The sequence below is a fragment of the Pezoporus wallicus genome, unplaced genomic scaffold (genome assembly GCF_028554395.1).
Source record: "Pezoporus wallicus isolate ANWC-B61680 ecotype Strahan unplaced genomic scaffold, APGP_CSIRO_Pwel_v1 contig_4238, whole genome shotgun sequence".
Taxonomy (NCBI): domain Eukaryota; kingdom Metazoa; phylum Chordata; class Aves; order Psittaciformes; family Psittacidae; genus Pezoporus; species Pezoporus wallicus.
In genome coordinates this window covers 2,148,799-2,169,458 of record NW_026637932.1, presented here as the reverse complement: position 1 = coordinate 2,169,458, position 20,660 = coordinate 2,148,799, and the positions used below count along the sequence as shown (strand labels likewise).

At 40.5% G+C, this 20,660-nt stretch overlaps 1 protein-coding gene across 1 annotated transcript in view; it reads right to left on the bottom strand.

Annotated features, from left to right (window-relative positions):
- The window catches only part of PRKACB (protein kinase cAMP-activated catalytic subunit beta), a 72,687-nt gene extending 60,255 nt beyond the window's left edge, over positions 1 to 12,432 (bottom strand). The window contains exon 1 of the mRNA XM_057408331.1: positions 12,245 to 12,432. Coding sequence (XP_057264314.1) covers positions 12,245 to 12,290 — 46 coding nt within the window. The 5' untranslated portion in view covers positions 12,291 to 12,432. The remainder of the gene's footprint in view (positions 1 to 12,244) is intronic.
- Between the last annotated feature and the right edge of the window lie 8,228 nt (positions 12,433 to 20,660).

Sequence of the window (20,660 nt, the reverse complement as noted above, 5' to 3'; positions counted from 1 at the left end):
TCTACTCACATGCTGTATCTAAAATAAGTGTGTACATTTTAGTCATCTTCCAGTTTTATTTGTCCTAACAAAAGCTTGAGTACATTCTGGAGTAATTAAAAATATGAAGAAAAAGACTTGGGATCCTTTTGATGACTTTGTCAAAATAAACTTTGCTCTGACGACCATGAGAGCAATCACACTGAAGAACTAAAATGTACAAATACTATTTCAGTCTCACTAGTAAGCATAAATGAGACAGCTTTCACTGACAGTATTTGAGAATGGTGTGTTGAAGCACATCATTACAGAAGTCAGTCAAGCAACATCTCTGGTTCAAAGGAAGGCTCCAAAGAGCCCCTCAAATTAAAAACCATCTCAGGTTAACATGTCTAAAAGCTTAGATCAACACTGTGTGACACTAGCATTTTCTGCTTCCCTTCATACAAATGCTTCATTTTCTTCAGTGGAAAAATTCACTTACAACAATGTTTCACCCTTTCTTTCACTTCCCTCCTTTGTATCAGTCCCACATAAAGTTAGGCCATAGTTTAAGAGAGGTCCATGAAATCAACAGGTTAGAAGAGCAGAGCAGGAGCAAGGGATTTAACCATTTTGATGACACTTCAGAGCAATCCTCAAACAGCTGTACTGGCACTTGAGGAGCTGCAAATTATAGCCCAGACCTGCAGGGGCAGTCAGGGCAGGTATTTTTTTCAAGCCAGCTTTACTGCCAAAGAAAATTCATCATGTAACTACACTGTAAGCAACAACTTGAAAAAAGTTTCTTAACTATAGCCTGAAACCTGAAGATGGAGACCATACAAACATGGATTTTTGCTTGGTTTGGTTGGCTGGGTTTTGTTTGTTGTTGTTTTTTGGGTTTCGGGTTTTTTTTAGTGGTGGTTGGTTTTTTTTAAGAAAAACAAAACATCATACCAGCAAAAATCAGGTTCTACTCTGAAAACACAGCTCTTGCCCAGCAGAAACTATAAAACTGCTTCTAAAAGAAGTCTTGAAAAAAGCATCAGCAATACCAACAAGTAATTGTGGCTACAACAGATTCAAAAATTCCAACAAATCATCGTATAACACTATCTTACAATTGAAAAGCACAAATTATCTGGCCAAATTATATTCTATATTCCTTCTGCTAATAATTTCCAAAACACTTTTGTTTAAAACAAATAAACAAAAAAAACCTCCAAACCCATCACCACCAAGAAAACACAACTCTCCTGAAGGGAACAACTCTATAACACCACTTCAGCTCCTGAAAATAGGAAGCTTCTAAAGAGACACTACCCATTAAAATAATAACAGCAGAACCCCCCAAACAAAAAACGGTTTGAAGGTATACAAGTAGCACCTACAATTATCATGACATAAAGAACAAACAAAAAGCACGTCTGGTACAGGAAACATTTTTTTTAATGCAACATAAAACTGTCTCATGCAGACTACAGGAAAACACAGGTGAGGACAGCAAGAAATACAGTTAAGTGCACAAAGAAGGCTACAACTGCACATAAATAAGAGACTCACTGTAACAGGTATCAAAGGAAAATACTAAAGGTGCTGAAACTATACAACACACTAAGTATACTTGGCATCTGTGGCAGCAGCATAATAAAGGGGCTTAGAGTACCTGGCATGAAGCTAGTCCTGGGTGCCCTGACCTGCAATGCCACCTCTACAGCAACAGTGTAACTCCTAGTTACAAGATTGAGGCACCTGTAAGACCAGCAGAAGATCCTTGTCCCTGTGATACACAACTGTTTCCCCAGACAGTATTTGTAGTCAGCTTCATGACACCCAGTTCATCTTCCCACCTTGTCCTGGAAAATTCCACTATGCATTCATACTTCACTTTCTCACCTTTGGCCCTGCCCAGACAGGAGACAAGATCTCCTACCATCAGAAGACGCAAGATGCCATCTTGTACTCTGGGCTACATCCAGAGCCCAGCCAGGAAAACTACTTTAAAGAACGGGCACATCCATACTGCTAATGAAGTCCCAAGAGTTTAGCTCCCTGTAGAACACACACGTGCCATGGCCTTAGTGGGACAAACAGCAACACCTCCTCCAGCTTCTCCAAAATCTCTTATTAAGATTCTTTGCTCACCTTTATGTTTATGCACTTCCTCTCTAAAGCTCTATGCGACGCAGGATCTCTTCATCAACTCCACTGGCTCTGACCAAGCTGCAACTAGGAGGAAGAAGCTTCACAGGATGACCCTGACACCTTTGGCATTTACTTCCACCTCTTCAGGCAGAACATCTCTGACTAGCTTTCATAAGCTCCCTCTTCCAGGACAGAATAACACGGACAAGACCCACACTATACTCTGCTAAGGGTTCCTTTTATCTCCCCGTTTGTAAATTTCTTGACTCACACATTTTTTACTAGCTGTTGCCTGGTTTCTCTCCACCCTCTTTTTCTGTAGTTCCTCATCTCAAGGCAGGCTCTACTGTTTTATTAGGACTAAACTGATCTGTCCCAAAGGAAAAAGCCAACAGAAAAAGTGACTCAAAGTGACTGCTTAACAAAAGCAAGAATAGGGCAAGTATAGGACACTGCTCATTTCACACACCACACAGAGATTGGTAATTTTACAGATCACATCCTCTGTCGATTTTAGATAGAAGAGATGTCACATAGTAATTCTTCATATGGAAATCATTCAGCACCTTCTGCCATCCTTGCCAAGCTTTTCCTGAATATTCACCTCAGATGCAACATGTTTAATATGTTCGCTACCTACAAATGGCAACAAATGTTATCAGCCATGAAAATAGGAGATAAAAAAGCTCCAACACCTTGGACGTACTAATTTAAAGTACAAGAATGTTCTACCCTGGAGTCCAATATAAAAAGAGATAAGTTAATATGTGAATTAAATAATTTCTTCATACTAAATAAACAGTTGGATTATTATGTAGGTAGCATTGAAAGAGAAATACTTTGTTATGACACGCTTTGGAGGAAAGCGTGTCATAACAATTGACAAAATTTAGATAAAAATTGAACTGTTATTAGGTATTGGTGTAACCTTCGTAAAAATTCAGTTAATTTTGGCTTTGTGTCAGTTTTGCATCTGATCACTAGTCCTCAAGAGACTGAGAGATAAAAAACATCTGCTAATTTGCAAAAGAACCAGTAGACAACCATAAGAACCATTAAAAAGCACTATAAACCCTGAACCTCCCAGGCAATTCCTTAACCTATGAAGCTGTTATAGATTTAAACTAATCACAAGACTGACTTGTTCTGCAATTTGATATTCATATAAGCTATTAAACTAAATAATCTAGCACCTTATTCCACTCTGAAGTTCAGTTCACATCATCAGCTACCACTACAATGTACATTTTTAAGCTATAGAGAGAAACTAGGATGCATGTTGCAGCCTACTGCTTTAGGATGTCTAACGCATAATTCCCAAAGCAGAGTACCAGTACTGGGACTGCAGAGCATGCACAGCCCTCAATTCCGGTGAGACCACTACTTCTCAGGACCAAATATATGTCAGAAGCACTGATTTTTAAAAACTGTCTGACATAAAATATTCCTCAACAAGTCAATGAAAACTTATCTCCTTTCATCATAATGACACCTGTTAGAAGCAAATACCATGATCTTTTAAATTGGTTTGGCATGATTTTAAATATGGAACCCTTTTTTTCACTCTCTCTCACCACATACCCTGTTTTTCAATAAGAAACTCTGATTAAAACCTCCCGGCTCCACATTAATCTATGGATCCGTTAATAAAATGCTTGAATGCAGGTAATTTGCATTAAAAACTTCATCTTAATGATAGACTTTGGTGAAGTCACATTCCCCCTGTGCGAAGTAAGGCTAGATTATCATATGCTTAACAATTAGAATTTAAATAGACAATAAACCTATTAGTTACCTGCTAGAAGACAAAGAATTTCAAACTGCCTAATATCATAGTAATCAAAACTAACATTAATTACTATTACAATGCACCTGCTGATGTACCTGAGTACATACACCCTTAATTATGTCATTTCATGAGAAGGAAGAGCAACGGATTCTGGGCACAAGCAAAATAACAATCTTTTCTACCTTTAAAGTTTTCATCTTCGTGCCAGAAATGCAGTTTCCTTTGCTTTAAATTTTGTGAACCACGCCGCAGCTGTGGAAGTCTGTGGGTTTCCAGACAAGTGCTAACAGCAAGTGCAGTAGGTTAACAAGCACATACTTGCTGGAAACAGCCTAACTTGAATGAAAATAAGCAAGAAGTTCCTGATGTCCTCTGTTTAAACCTTACAGTGTATTAACAAAAAGGCAGAGGGATAACTAAACTAACATTTACTTCTACAAACCACCCAGCAGATTAGATATTCATTCATCACAATGTGTTGAAGGATGATTTTCTGTGCCCCTTGTTTTAACATCATATGAAACATTTAAGTGTTAGTCTATCACACAGATGCCCTATCTCTCAGAAGAAACAGTGCAAGATAGAACAGTAACTCTGCCCTTCCTAAGGAGAGAACTTGGCTCAAAATGGCCATCAGGCTTTCTCTGGTAGAGAACAGCTATGTCATGGAAAAGATTTTTGCCTTCTCAGAGTCTGGAGGCCAGTTTAACAGGAAGAGTGTATTTACATACCTCTCTGATTTTCCAAAACATTCAAAACTATGGCTCAAAATTACAGATGATACCCCAATGTAAAGAACCATTGAAAACAAAGCAGTTTAGCCTGAAGTCATAAAATCTGTGGCTTTTTTAAAACAAAACCAAATCACCATAAAACAGAACCAACAAAGTGTTTCCACACCTTTATTACAAGGTAAAATGTTAAGCAACCCACAGAGTTAGTCTAAACCTCACTTACTACATGCCTATCTAAGAATACGTACCAGAACTCATTATATCACAAGCTAGCAAGCCCTCTATGGTTACAGATTAACCCCTCTGGACAGGGAAGAAGTTGAAAATAGTGTAAGGATGAGAAAACGAATGAATAAAAACTTTGATATTCAAAATAAGAAATGTTCCAAATTGGCAAAAAAAAAAACCCTGAAACTAAATACAAAGCGATAAAACTAAACAAAAAACTCTTAGTTCTAAAAGTTTTAAAGATCTATAAGCTAGGTATGGAGATGCAAAGAAGTAATGTTTTGCCATTTTTTCTCTATCTTCATATAATTCTAAAAGCTTTAAAAAGTAAAATCTAACTGCTACATGCTAACGTCTCTCACTAGAGCCTTCAAGCCCTGAAAAAAATAATTATATGAACAAAGGCAGACAATGAGATAGTTTAGAGTAATCACTTACAAGTTAGCAGAGTCAGGTTTAGGAAACTATTGAGTTAATCTAATAGCTCAGTACTAAGAAAAGAGACTCCTTGCCACCTCACCATTTCATCACCAACAGTGCTTTCAGCGCTTCCTATGAATCTGTCTATTGCCATCTGACACCTCAATGAATTGATCTGGCATGCAAAATAATTATAGATAACCAAAGAGATAAAACACACATGGTTTTCTGCCTATGTAAAACAGCTTATCAATGCATCAGAAAAAGAACACTTGAGCTCTGACTTGTGAAGCATCTAGGAATAAAACCAGATTTTTCAACAGTACAAGCCACCAAACAGGCTCAGCCATTTTGTGACACCTTACTCTTAGTGGACATTGTTCTGCTGCAGTGCTGAAGAAACAGCAAGCAGGACACAAAGAGACAGGCTCAATCAAGCACTGAAGAGGCCGTCATTTACTGCTGATGATCCTGAACACCATAGACATGGCTACCCCAGTATCTTCCTTTCAGCTTCCTGAACAGCAACATCTACAAACATACCTTCAAATTGCTTTATACTGATTCTCCTGCTACATAGATGAATAGTCTCATCTTGTATTTCCCATCTGTCTGTATTCAACAACAAAAACATGTAGGTTTGGGAGAATAAATTGTCTGGTTGGTGTTTGTACAAACAAAATGGGGTCCTGATTCACGACCAGCTCTACTGAACACCAAGATAACACAAATAAATAAAATTACACAGAGGAATGTGTGTAATCCTTTCCTAACCATACCAGGGGTAGGGAAAGAAGGAAAAAAAAAAAGGGAAAAAAAGGAAAGTAAAAGTAATTTTATGATTTTCTCTTCTAGTTTCAAAACTCCTAAGACACCACATTTCTCGCTTCACTTACCTCCTTAACAGTTTCACTGGTATTTTGTCCTCTCTCCCATTCTCCAGGAAGCACTTCTACCTCACAATGTAGAAACCATTTACAGTAGGAAAAGACTTGCAGTACAGCCTGAAACCACAACACCACAGCTCTCCTTTTGGCAAGAGCAGTAGGTCAGGCAACCCCTATTTTCTTCCCGCTATCCAGTGCCACCTCTGTGTCATACCTGCACTGGTACAACTGCTAGGGCAGCTGCAGTGAACTGGATCAGGAAGCTGATCCAGGTTAAGTAAGTCTCTTCTGCTTTCCCTTTTCTGCAGGGTTATTTTTAACCTAGATCAATCTCAAATTCAGTTCACCTTGCTGTATCATAAACAGTTGCTCCAGCACACTTGAGGGCACAGAGGCAGGAGAAGTGGCAGGCACAGAAAAGCAGAACTGCAGCTGATAGAAATGCTTATGAAATAGCACCTTGCACCTGCAACAAAGACGAAGCTTGAGAGCAGTACTGCAGGGCAGACTGCAAAGTTCTAGCCCTAAGTTTTACAAGTTCATAGGAAAAATCCTCATGGACTCAAGGTTCCTAACACTGAAAGCTCTCCAAACTTAAATGAGCAGAAGCACTGATTAAAAAAAATGTGCTGTACTTGAATCTGATTCGGAACTAGAGTGCTGTGTAGCAGAGACAATATCCTTTATTAAACTAACTGCTGTAGTTTAAAAAAAAAAAAGTGCTTCTGGGCAAACAAGCCCTTCACGATGTCTAAAGTAAGGATGCAGGCAGAACACATAAAATCTGACAGTCATCCAAAGGCCTTTCCACAGCTCTGTCCAAAGGACAGATGTGTCAGTTACGGAAGAAATTAACTAACTGAAGAAGACTCCAGGACAGCGTGACACACACTGCAAAGCAGGGCAGCCTACAACACCCTAACTTGCAGCATTGCGACCTCACAGGTTTTTCTCTTACTTCTCTGTCCACATTCTGCTCCCTGTACTAACGAGACAGCTTTTGCAGCACAGATACAGCCTTAATTACACTGAGGACCAACGCGACTGCTGCCAAAAGTATGAGAAATCTGAGTATTTTTCAAGATACTACTTTTGACTGTGTCATTTCTACGAATGTGGATATATGGGTAAATGAACAAACACTAAAGAAAGCCAGAAACAAGGGAATGTCAAGTAATTTAAAATATTCCATCTTTAAAGCCGTCTGAGGCTGTAATAAAGGCCCAACTGCAACAGCAAAATGCATAAACTAATTTGTCACTTGGAGGTCCTTCTGACCTTTTGTTATGCTACCATGTGGCTACTGTTTACTGAATGATAGCCTCTCTCTTGCTAGTCCAAGCTGTGAATAAGCATTTTGATTTTAATTAAAGCAGAATTTTCAGATGGTGCCTCTTTTCAGATGGTGCATACTGGCAGTCTTACATTGTTTATTACAGCAAAGGAATTTTTAGTTCTTCAGCAGGTAATTATAAGTACTCCTGATATTCAGACAATGCTGAAAATTCCTTATTTCCTTATTGTTGACACCCAGCTGATGAATAGTAAGACAATACAAGCCCGAAAGTATAAGGAAAGAAGCTTTTTATGCATCATTTAGAGATGTTATGCACACAGTCCATTCCAGCATCACTGGAATATATATTGTTAATTACTATTTATACAATACATACTATAGCTGATGTTTCTAGAATGTGTAAGCAAGGCCTCAAAAGCTATCCATTTCAAAATCAGAAAGGATAAGAAAAACAACTGTTGAACAATACCACACTTAAAAACACTGAAACAAGGTCTCTGGAAGAGTCACGGGGAATTGGCAAGCTTGGAAAAGTAATGTACAAGATTTTCACCTCCACTTCACTGATTTTAATCTAATCAAGGTCAGTAATAACAGAGGTTTGCCTCATCCAGTCTTTACAAAAAACAAACTTGTGGTCTCTTTTGGTCCTCAATGAGTAAATACAGCAGAATGACCCAGCACTGAATGCACAAGAAAAATAAGAAATAAAAAAATAAAAAAAATAAAAAAATCTTAGTTCCAAGAAATGTCCCGAGGAAATTAAAATCTACTGGCAAAGGAAAATGAAGGAGGCTGCATCTTCCTGTCAAGCACATTTCAAAGAAGCACTACTTACAGAATAATTATAAGAGTTTTAAAAAGGGAAGAATTGACTATAATAGGAACTCTGTCATACTGAATATATTGTAGTGGGAACACTTTGAGGAGGAGTGAATGAACATAAAACTCACATGCAGAATACACATCACACACACTGTACTTGGGTATTTAAAGACCACAGGAGTTGAAGTTAGTAAAGCCGTTCTAGATTAATAAATTCCTCCTGCACTAGAAGCTGGAGATACGGCTACCAGGTAAGAAGGTGTATGTACAGAATTATGCTTTGAAAATCACGTATAGTTTAATTTTAAGCATATATTTTAATAGCAATTTCCTACCACATATTCCTATAGAAAAAGCAGCAAAGATCATTTGAATCCTGGCTAACATAACCCAGAAGCCAAGCCTATGTGGTTTCAAGATCTGTTGGAAGAAGAGAAAGTATACTTATCAGCCAGTCACCCAAGAGTGTGTTCTAATCACCTGGTCTCTAATCCAGTTTGGCGATTAAAAAGAAACAGACAGACAAGATCACAGCTAAGTAGGACTGAAGCTAGGAAAAAACAAACCAAACAAAACACCTGTGAGATTACTAATGAATTTCTAAACAAACTTTTTGCTATCATGTATGACATTATCCTGCACATCTGAAGGGGTAAATAATTCAGAGACACACATCATAATTACTTAAAAAAAAAATCTGTACTATCAAGTTACCTGAAGGAAAAAAAACGAAACACCAAAAACCCCAATGCTACAGCTCTCTACAAACTTTACAATTTGCAGGGCTTACATTCATTCCAGCTCATAAACTAGTTCTAGCAGTCAAAACATTCCCGTTTCATATAAAATCAATAATGCTCTTGGAAGTAACAGATTCACTTACTGGATTAAAAAAATACAATATAACCTTTTTAAAACTCAAGAGATGTGTTGTAGTTACATTTACTTTATGTTGTGTGCTACTTCAACAAATGATTCCAAGACAATGAACATTAAAGCAGCTAACATTTTCCTACAGTAATTGCAACAAGTTAAGGTAGACTGCCTGTGGCTTTTTTTTTTTTTTTAATATTTAATCTACTACATGTTGACATTTTTAACTCATGTGTTGCAAAATAAGGTTTTTCAACTACTATAAATCAGCAACTGAAAAAAGAACCCCAACAAACCCAAACAATGAATAATTAAATGAATATTAGGATGAGGGATCAAACTTTGTCAAACTTTTCAGAAAACTAACAACTGTGTCTCTTCAGACTCCAAATGAAAAACATTTACACTGTTATTCTAAAAGACCCTCAGAATTTGCAGGCTGCTGTGCCCTGTGAAAAACCATAAACCCATTTAAAACAGGTACAGAACCCTTAAGCTTCTCTTTTGTAAATGATCACTTCTTATTTTAGTCCTCCGAATCAAAAGCCATTGCATATTAGGAGAATATGGAACAGAAGAGCATAGAAGGAAAGCCTTAATAGACTATGCTGAAGCTTCCCATCTTCTGTCTATACAGCCATGTATCTCACCCTCCTATGCAAGCCTGGTCCACTTTTTTGGTGGCTAGGCTGAAGAAAATTAACCAGCATTCAGATTTCATTCACCTGCAACTTCTGCCTAGGAATACTTTGAAACATTTGCTCCTTTCTATTACTGGTGTTCACCTATAACTGGTTTTATTCCTCTTTGCAGCTCAAGTGAAGTAAAAAGTATTGAAGGTATCTGAATATACATGGAAAGCTAAAGTAAACACGAAGAACATAAGGGCCCCAGTGAGGTGAACCGCATTTACTGTGCTGACCACAGATAGTGAAAGAGGTCTCAAATTACACTTCATGAACTTCATGAAGTATAGTTATCAGTGGAAGCTGCGTTACCCTTCATTGTTCTTTCAGGGACCTTAGCATGTCCTTGATCCACACAATACCATAAGCTCCATGCACAGATCAAGAGCATAACATCACCTTTATGAGTCAAACCTGGATATTTTTCTGTTACCACTTCAAATAACTTTATTTTCAGAGATCTGAAGTTTAGAATATGTACTACTCAGGACATTTAACACACAAACCAGGAAAACTGGTCCAACCATGCATACGCATATCTGAAATAATAAAGCTCCATCATATTTTATGTTTTCTCAGTTTTCAGCATTCATGTATTGTATCAATAGACTACACATCAACTTTCACTACCAGTAAACCAAGACTTGTTTCTAGTAATTTGTGTCTATACATATAGTATTCATATACTATTGATTCTCCACAGTAAGTGAATCCTGGTCTTTCCCAGCAGGATGGCAATGATGAAGAAACAGAAGCTGAAACCTTACAGAGCTTTCAGCTGCTAAATATACTGAGTAACTGAACATCTGAGCTTGATATTTACAGTGCCATTTCATTTTTAAGCTCTAATAAAAGGAGATAGGAGTTCTGAAGCAAACTCCTCCTGCAACCTAAAAATCACTGTATTTGGTAATAAAAGGAAAGAATCTATTAAGAATTAGAAGTAAACATTGCGTGGTGTAGTGTTATTTAACTGTACAGATTAATAACGATACAGCTACTATGAAGTACAATATGCAGTGTTGTCATCTGAAGTACCTCAAACAACTCACCCACTCTCCCTCTCCTTCTCCACACATATCTTTACAGGTAGGCTAAAATACTCCCTATCAAAAATTAATGCACTCTGATAAATAAATAAAAAACACTAAACAGTAATGGTCAAATACTTATAAACATTTGGATTGTGAAATCTATAATAATAATAATACTGAGATAAGATGCAAGAACTGGAAGGCAAAACCACAGAGCAGGACTGGGCAGGTGAAGCAGAGCCCGGGTCCCACACCTCGAGACACTCATACAGCTCCCCAGGAGCAGAGGAATATGTGGGTAGGCGCTAGCCGACAAATGGGGTTACTCGGTTCTACCTCAAGCCTCAAGTAATAAACACTCAAAAAGTAAACAAACTGCCAAAAAAAAAGTAACTTGGATGTTTAAACTTCTTTCCACTTTAACACAGCCCAAGGAATTTCCAGTAACAAAGGGTATTGTTGTAGGAACACTGAGCTTGCACAACCGGCTGCTCTCTACGTCTTGGCTTTTCTCTTATCCATCACAAACATACCCGAAGTTTTCCACTAGAAGAAAAGTAAGGAAGTTAACTTGCTAAAAATAAAGTCTGTATTCCTCCCCTCAACTGAATCAGCTTTGTAACATTTTAAGATCATGCTGAAATATTCAGGGAGAAGAAAACAAAACAGCAAAAAGCACCCTGCAATGACAAGTTCAGATCAATGCTTTTGTCTTCCATTTTACCCACGGATCTGGAGCAGCGTTTGCTCTCCCGGCGCGCTCCCGATGTAAACACGCCGCGGGGCTGGGGCCGTGTCCGGGGAGCGGCAGCACCGGCGGGGTCACCGGGGCTGCACGATCCGAGCTGGCTCAGGAGTTTCTGACCTACATTCGCCGCAGCGGGATGAAAACCCTCCCGTCGCAGACGGAGCGCGGCGGGCGGCCTCCCCCGCCGGCAAGGGTGTGTTCATGGGTGGGGAAAGCGAGCTGGCCGGGGCCAGGATGGAGGCTGGCGGAGGCGCTGACACCTGCCCGCCGACACCCGGGCCCCGCCGTGGAGCGGCTCCTCCTTGGCCAGGGACAGACACCTGCTGCAGGACAGCCGGACGAGCGGCCCGGCAGCGGCCTCGGCCCAGCAGCCGCAGGCGGATTCGTCCCTCATTTTGCCTCGGGCACTAAACCCGGAGACGAGCTCTCCGCGGGGACGAGCAGGCCGCGCCGAGCCAACGACCGACGCGCACACGCCTGCGCGGGGCAGGGGGCTCGGCGCCTCAACCGCTAGGCCGCGGGGCCTGCGACAGCGGCGCGCAGGGCCCAGCCCGCCGGCCCCTCCTCGGGGAGCGGAGCTAGGCGCCGGGCGGAGGCGGCGGGTCCCCCTCACTCACCGCTCTCGATCTCGTTGCCCTTCTTGGCGGTGGCTGCGTTCCCCATGGCCGGGCCGAGGCGGCGCGGGGCCGGGGGGGCGGGAAGTATGCCGGGCGGCTGCGGCGGGAGGAGGCAGGGCTCTGCTGGCGGGGCGGCGCGGCCCGCGGGCGCGGCGGCGACTGGTTCCCCTCGCCCCGCGCTAGGTCTCTGTGTCTCCGGCCGCCGCGGAGGAGGAGGCGAGCGCTATGCCCCCCTCCCCCACCCCGACACACGGCGGAAATGACGGCCGGGGCGGTGCCTCCTCTCTGCTACGCCGCCCGCCGGGGGCGCGCGGGGCGCGGGATGCCGCCGTCCATGGGTCTGGACTCCGCCGCTGCCGAAGGCGGGGGGCGCTGCCCCAGAGGCCGGGCCCGAGTGGAGGAGGGGACGGACAGACAAGGGGCTACAGGAGCTTGGGGCGGCGCTCGCCCGTGCCAGCGGTGGCTCACAGAGGGCCGGGGCGGTCGGGTTGCCCTCGGCCTCCGCGCCCGCGGCGGGGGCACGGCCGCCTCTGTGTAGCCCCGGCCAGTGCCCGGCCTCACGGGGCGGTGCCGTATAAGCGGCCCTGTGCCCTTTGTCCAGAGCTCCCTCCCGCCCGCAGTGTGCTGCTCTTGGGTCGGGGGCGCGGCGTGCTGGGCCCAAGGTGACCCCAACGGCCGAGCGCTTCGCGACGTTGCGGCTGCGCCCGCCCGCGCGTGGGGCTCGCCCGCATCCCCCGTAACATCCCCGGCCGCTCGTGGATACGCGCTCCGTGGGGCCGCCATCCCGTGGCCGCCGTCTGGGTCTTCCCGACCCGTCCTGGCCGGGCCTGCGCCGCGGCAGCGAACATGAGGGAAGTCGCGCTTGCCGCCTGTTCACAGACTGTTTTTACACGGCTCAACAGACTACAGGAAAAAAATACAGAGTGAGAGAGCTGCCAGGAAAGAGGTTTTTTTTTTTTTTACTCCCCCCTTTCTCTGCCACTCATGTCATAAATAGCTACGCTATGCATTTTCAAACGGTATTGTGACTTTCGAGTTGATAATAGCAGTCTTTGAATATATATATTTACCATGTAAAAACACTTTTGAGTGTTTTAGCTCTGGAAGGAAATGCTTATCAAAAAGTAGGCTCTATGTGCCTTAAAGTGAGGATAGTGGAGAGCAGAAGTGCTAATCTTAGGGATCACAAACCATATATATTCTGCCAGGACAATTTACGTGATGCCCAGCCTGTTCTGGCAGCGTTCTTTCTCCAAGGCTGCAGGCTCCATGAACTGCTCTGACGGCAGCCATCTCAGCTACCACCTTTCACAGGGGCTACCAAAACCCTCTCCTCATGCTGTGGGCTGCCTGCTGGTGCTGCACACGCTGTCATGGCCTCAATTACCTTTCTCTAAGGGATTTTGTACGCATCCGCTTCCCAATTTCCGCACATGAAAGCAGATACTTCTGGGAAGTTTCCAGTCTCCTGTGACTGCTCTGGAGCACACTGTATGAACATTAGGCATACCTAGCTAGTGTGTTCTTCTGCCTTGACAGTGATAACCCCTTGCCTGTGTTATCCAGCTGCAGAGTTTTGGGAGCACTTACCTGAATTATCTTGATGTTTTGTAGGTTGAAGTTCTATCAAGGAACACTACAGTTGAGGGACTTCCTCTTGCTTTTCACCTTTTCACTTGCATTATCCTGATCTGTGTGATACTGCTTGCTTCAGAGGAGTACCTGTGGTTTTATGGTTAAAGAAACAGGCTCTGGGGCAGCCACGTCTTTATTGCTTTGAAGATCAGAAATGTGGCTTAGACATAGCAAAGAAATAACCTGCAAACCATTTGGGTCAGAGAAGCTGCTACTATTTAAGAGGGCTGCCTCATTTTGCCAAAACTGGAGTCTCTGCATTCCTTAAGCTCTGATCCAGAGGTTCAGCTCATTATCGGTAATTCGCTCTGTCAGGGAAGGGCACAAAGGTTGCAATTGCCAGATCTGAACCAGGAGGAGAAGTTAAGCTGGGGAAAAGAGCAGGGTACCTTTGCCATTGACCATCTTCATCATTCAGACCATGACAAAAAATAAAAACCCGAGGTGCTGTAGTATTTATATAAATGTCTGAAGATGGTATCGCAGGTAGGCAAAGATGTTACCCCAGTTTTAAACATTGTTCCCGCTCCAGCCATCATCATTTTCATTTTGGCCAGATTGAATCTGAGTCAGCTGATTTTCATCCAGGTGCTGACAGGCATTTTGATATCCTTGAGAAGACAGTATCATTACTAACAAATGAGGTATGCTGCAGCATCTTTAGCATATTCCTGGCATTACAGCTCATCCCTTCACTAGCAAATTATACTGCATGGGTGGCATAAGTGGGGATCCAGCAAGGTCCAGCAATCATTACAGCCTTTTGGGATTTGTTGGACAAGGATCAGCTAGTTGTTGCAGGTACTCCAGCAAAATCCAATACGTAGCACCACACACACGTGCAGCAATGCATAATACTAATTCTCAAATAAGTACATGCTTTGAATACACATGCAGCACTGGATTTGCATAAATGCTTATACCCAAACACTTTCATAATCGACATAGCAAATGTAAATCAACAGTGCTGTGAAACATTAAATGAGCCACTTCCATGATCTTAGCATTGCATGTTTAAGTGAAAGTAACAGAAACAAAGACTTAGGGCTGGACATTCGCATTCTTGTTCACACCACTTACTCAATTTAGCTATAAAATAATGGTAGAACATGCAAGTGTAGACTATGCAGCATTCAGAGCATCAACTCTTATTCTAGCCCTAATCTTCACTTTGCCCTAATTTTCCTGTATGTAATCCTTTGGTTTTCTTATGTAAAATCCTTTGATGCTGAAATGCTCTGTATCACTGCTCATACAAAAGTAGTTTGTCTTCTTTCATGCAACACAACTGGTTAAAAAATCAAATCATGCAAATATGAAAAATGTTTGGATATGTTAGGATATTTAAGTAATGGTGCAATCTAAAAAAATACCAATTTCATTTGTTTTGCTAGTCTGTGTAAGATTTTAAAAAAAATAGCTATACTCTAAGAAAGTCAGCTGAGCAGTTTTAGAACTGTACACACAATGATGCAGTTTCAGTGACTCACAGCAGGTTTTAATCCATTTTTCTACATATTTGTTGAGAAATATTGATTAGGAATATCCTAGCAAGATCAGTCTGTTTCTCTGATTAAACCTAACACTCTGTAGCAGATGTACAGTTCCCTCATGAAACTTGCATATTCCACGCGATGTGGACTCAGAACTAAAAATGAGAGGGTTATTTCAGGACAGAAAAGATAAATTTCTGTTAGATCAAGGGCTCTCACATGCTTTAAATGGAAACCACCTTTTCATACGGTAATTACTTCTGGAGCCACATATCATTTCACTCCATAATTATTCCAATTTCTAGATGAGATAGTGGCATTTCTGTAGCAACTACAGCAGTTGTTGTCAATACACATTTAAAAGGAGTTGCTAAATTTAAATCATCACGCATCTTAATTTTCTTCCCTCGCATTTACGGTGTGCCTGCAAGGGATTGATGGGTTCGCCCATCCATAGTGATAATTCCTACCCTGAGGATGTAGGCTCTGCTCAGGTTATGAATATGTACCTGCCTTAGTTGTAATTGTCTTTATATGGCCAGCCTGCCTTACCATTACAGCAGTGCCTGTACACTGCAAGAGTTTGAATACTGGCTTTGACTGCTGTTCCCCAAATCCCACATTCCTGCATCTTTGAGTACCCCTGGCAGCCTCCTTCTCTACTCCTAAACAGACAGATATATTTGGCATTTAACTGTTTGTTTTCCTTTCAGGTTGTTCCAGGCTACTGGCACATTTCCTGCTCTCAGCTAACCCCTGCTCTGCCAGCGTGGGATGTTTTTCTAGCAGGTTGCTGACGTGCCAAGAAGCATATGTATCTCTTTGTGAATGTGGAAGTTATTTCCAAATTTTACAGCTTCTGACCCAGAAACAGGAATATTCATCACTGCAGCATAATTTCAGCCCTGCCAAGAATATATCAGTTATGTCATATAGATGTGCTAAGGGAAAGGATGAAAGCAGGAGTATGGCAATTCCCCTTGCTTCCTGTACTAGCTATACAAAAAGTGATAAAGCACATCTTTGTGCAGGTAAGGCCAAATCCACTGATGCACAATTCATTTCTTTTGAGGACCCATCCTCACAGAGAGGATGTTTCCACAATATCTAATATTGCCAGCCCCTGAATCTACAATGAAACTGAGCAACTTGGCCAGAAACGTGCTGTGCCAGATCTCCTGACAAATGGTCTGTGATGCCCTCTGACTGTGAATCTGGAGCTTCAGGACAGTGTTCTGCATAATTTAACTGTTACAATTTTGAGGGACATTTTGGTTCAAGGAAGGAAGGATTCTTACTTACAGGTGACTTGGGCTTCCTTCAACATGACTGGGTGCACCTAGAGCAAGAAGTTCCAAAGGAAGTTTACAGTAGCAGCCAACACTTCACCTTCCCTTTTTGGCATTTTATGTTTCCTAAGATAGCTGCTGGTCAAAGAAAACCATGTAAACATAGAAGCAAAGTGTTTATATATTCCCTTATTGATTTTTAACTATACGTATTTCACCACAAGCCTCTCAAGAGCCATAAAGTTACAAGGTGGGTTTTCTTCTGATGTTTTAAACATAAATAAACAGGCATATATGGTCTGGGCTTTTGCTATCAGCATTGCTCCTTGACAAGACAGCATTTGTTGAATTTTCTGTGGATTGTGGCTATATATTCATTCATGGAAGGTGGCAGGTGGTGGTCTGTGATCAATGTCCTTCTGAGTAGACATGTAGACATGGTTTTTGCAGAGATAAACTACAGACTTTCTTAATGGGCAAGTCCAGCTGCTCAGTTCTTGGCCTTTATCTCCTATGATCATTTGGGAGAGGGGGTGTAGTGTCTTGCTATCAGCCAAGCAGCACTTTTTTCAGTTGCTTATAATTGTTCTGTAGATTATTCCATATTTGTAGAAGGTACTGCCTGCAAATTTGTGATTTAGAATAAATTGCTAATTACTGTTAAGGAAAATTCTTACTGACCTGCCTCTGTGACTGACTTTGTGATCCTTTTGTGGGTATCTGGCTGCCATTAACCTCATTTTAAAAGTTTCCTTATTCACATTGTGAGAAGTCCTTTGCTTTTCTACATGGGTGTTCCAGACTTTTGGAATCCATAATAGATTGCTCAGCCTAAGAAAAGCAAAATATTTTATATTATCTTGATTTGCTGCACTTCTGTGCCATTGATCATATAAAAAAAAATAGTGGAAAAAAAACACAACGAAACAAAAAAAAAATTGCCTTTTTTTCTTTCTTGTCATTTTAATAGTTCAGCAACATATTTGGATTGCTGCACATGAACTATAGAAGAAATGAAACTTAAAATTGATGGTGTAGTTGTCTAACATTAGTTTCTAGTCTACTCACACAGATCTGATTAGAAATACTATTTGTGCAGTTGAAGTTATTCAAATGCATAACTGTTTAAAAAAACTATATAGTAAACCACTTTCAGGGTAGTTGACTTCATTATCTCTGTGTTTACCATAACTGGGAGGTCATCAATATTACACTGATGTTTGTTTGTTCTTGCAGTATATTGAGACTCTGAATCAGGTTTACAGAAGAAAGAAGATGAAATAGCAAAAATAGTGGTGTTTTTTAATTTCTCCTTTTAGGTCTTTTCTACAAGATCTCCAAGTTAACTACAGCTATTAATTTAAAGTAGACTAAGGTATATTAAATGCCTCAGTATGTATTTTTCTTCAAAATTAAAAATTACCTTAATTCAATTTAGGCTAACTCACTTTGGAAGTGAAATAGGCTACATTAGATGAAGGTCAGTTTTATTCTGACTAAGAGAGTTCACACAAAGGGTTCACCAGGCTTTTGTACTCTGCACCCAATCAATTAGGAGTGATGAAAACTAGTAGTCACATATCTAAATCCAGATTTCACTGTATTCTGCTCAAATGTATGTCCTTTAAATTGTGTCCTGCTGTCAGATACAACTGTATCGGGAGAAGAAGCCTAGCTGAAAAGCCTTTTAATTCATAATCAGCTGTTCAGCTGAAATATCTCTAGTAATGCCATCTAAAAATAATAAACCAGTCTAAGATGTTTTTCCTGGTTTGTCACTAGCTTCTAGAAGCATGTTTTTTTAAACAACAACAAAATCACTTTCCTAAACCTGGAATTTTATCCATTTATCTTTCTACAACCTGTTGATTTTCTCTTAGGGTTACAGCACAGTTCCTAGAAATACTGGGAGTTGTACACATAATTGAAAGTAATATGTTCCATTTGCTCTCATGGTTATTATTTCTTCTGCACATAACATCTTTTTCTGACAGTGTCCTTTATTCTTAAGACAACAGTCATCCAAGGCAAAGGTGTCAGCAACACGCAGTTTGTTCATGGTTCAGTCCCCTGGCACTTGCAGTCAAATTAATACAACCTTTCACTTAACATTCAGCTTCTCCCATTGGTTTAGTTGTGGTGGTATTCCTGGCTTATGCTTTCAAGCTCTTCAGGCTTTTCTGCCTTTAATGTCTTTGTCTTATGCTATTTTAAGCTCTTGGTCATATCTAAGGTGTCAGAGCATTGTCCAGTCCAACGCTTATTCAAGTACTAGTTTCTTGGCAGATTCTGAATTACCTCATCTGGAGTCTGCTTCTCCCAGGAGTCTATTTCTATATTACTTGCTCCACTTTCTGTTGAAAACCAGTGGCTTTTTAAAGTTGGAAATTGTGTTTGTTTTTTTAATCTACAGTTCTTCACTAGATCTCACCCTAAGGCAGGCTAATGCCATGCTTTATCGTAAAAACTGTAATAGATAAAATTGTCTCACCAACCTTACAAACTACAAAATACTTTTAAACCTCCAGGTTCAAAGCATATAACTTTCATATGCTTCATTTTTATTTAGAATGCAATACTCCTCAATTTTTTTGTAACAGCGTCATGAATGTCCTCCTTTGCTTGGATTGATGGAAACTGTTAAATATGCCAAATGCATCAGCACTTGCTATTTTCAGAAGGAAAACCTCCTTCTGGTTGATTTGCTTTTAAATAACACTGCTTCCAGATGTACATTTAAGTGCTCTTGCCTTCTTTTCCAGTATTTTCTGGTATTTCCAGAGTTTGAGACTTTAAATGCTCCAATTTCTTCTGTCTTTCTGTGATTTCTTTTTATTGCTACTACAACAAATGAGGAGTCATTCCAAGCTCAGAGGATTACAGTGGATGCTCTTTAATCATGTGTCTGCAGTGCCTTTTCCTAACACTTACAAGCCAGAAAGCTGCACCTCTAAAAGAACATTTAGACCAGTAACCTTTCATTAGGAGAAATAATTAGCAAAAAAAATTACAGTATCATATTTATAGGTGTGAAACTGTTGAAACACCCCCCCAAAACATGCAGGAAACAAAAGTAAAAGTCACTTTACATCTGACATAAAAGCAGCCAAGAAACCAAGTTACAAATTCTATTTAGTATTTGTAGATCTACTTTTGGTTTGTGTTTGACAAAGCTAGAAAATCTATGGTTTTAACACAAAGAACATAACATAAAGGAGAAGTGGCTATTTCAAGTAATTGTAATGCGAATCTCAATGTAAAAGCTTTTTCCTCTCATTTCCAGAATCTGAGAAGCCATTGGCAGAATGTGCATTGATATTAGTACATGTTTTGTGTATTTGGTAGATGCATGACTGATAGACCAAGAAAGAGAAATTGAATGTTTTCAAGCACTTTTTTTTTTATCATATGAAACAGAAAACTTGCATTCTACTTGCATTTAGTCCAAGCCAGATTTTCTTTAAACTCAGTTTCACATCTGAAATGTTGAGCTAATTTTCTTATAATAGTTGAAATAAATATAGCACTTCCAGTGAAATTTTTATTTTTTAATCCATATTAAAAGATGGTAACCATATGAAATACATTTTTTTTTCACAGGAATATGAAAGACTGGGCTTTTTAATTGGTATTAGGTATTATCATTTAATCATCACATTTGCATGAAAGAACTCCATGCATTCCATTTTGTGCAAAGGGCAGATCCATTCCCAAGTAACGTATTAACCAATAAATGTCTATATACAAAAGTTACCCTCAAGCATTTCTTGTTGCTGTAGTTCCTTTAAAATAATTTCTGGTAAAGAATATGAATCAAGGTCTCTAACAGAGGATGTATAGAAGCCTGACTATGTTAGGAATAATGCCTGCAGTTATTTGTTACGTTCAGGTGCAACATTTGAACTCAGAGGTGATTGGATTTTATATGTAGACAACTTGAAACAGCTGCTTTCTTGGCCTTTGATATCTCTCCTCATAAATCTTCCCTTCTGTCTACTT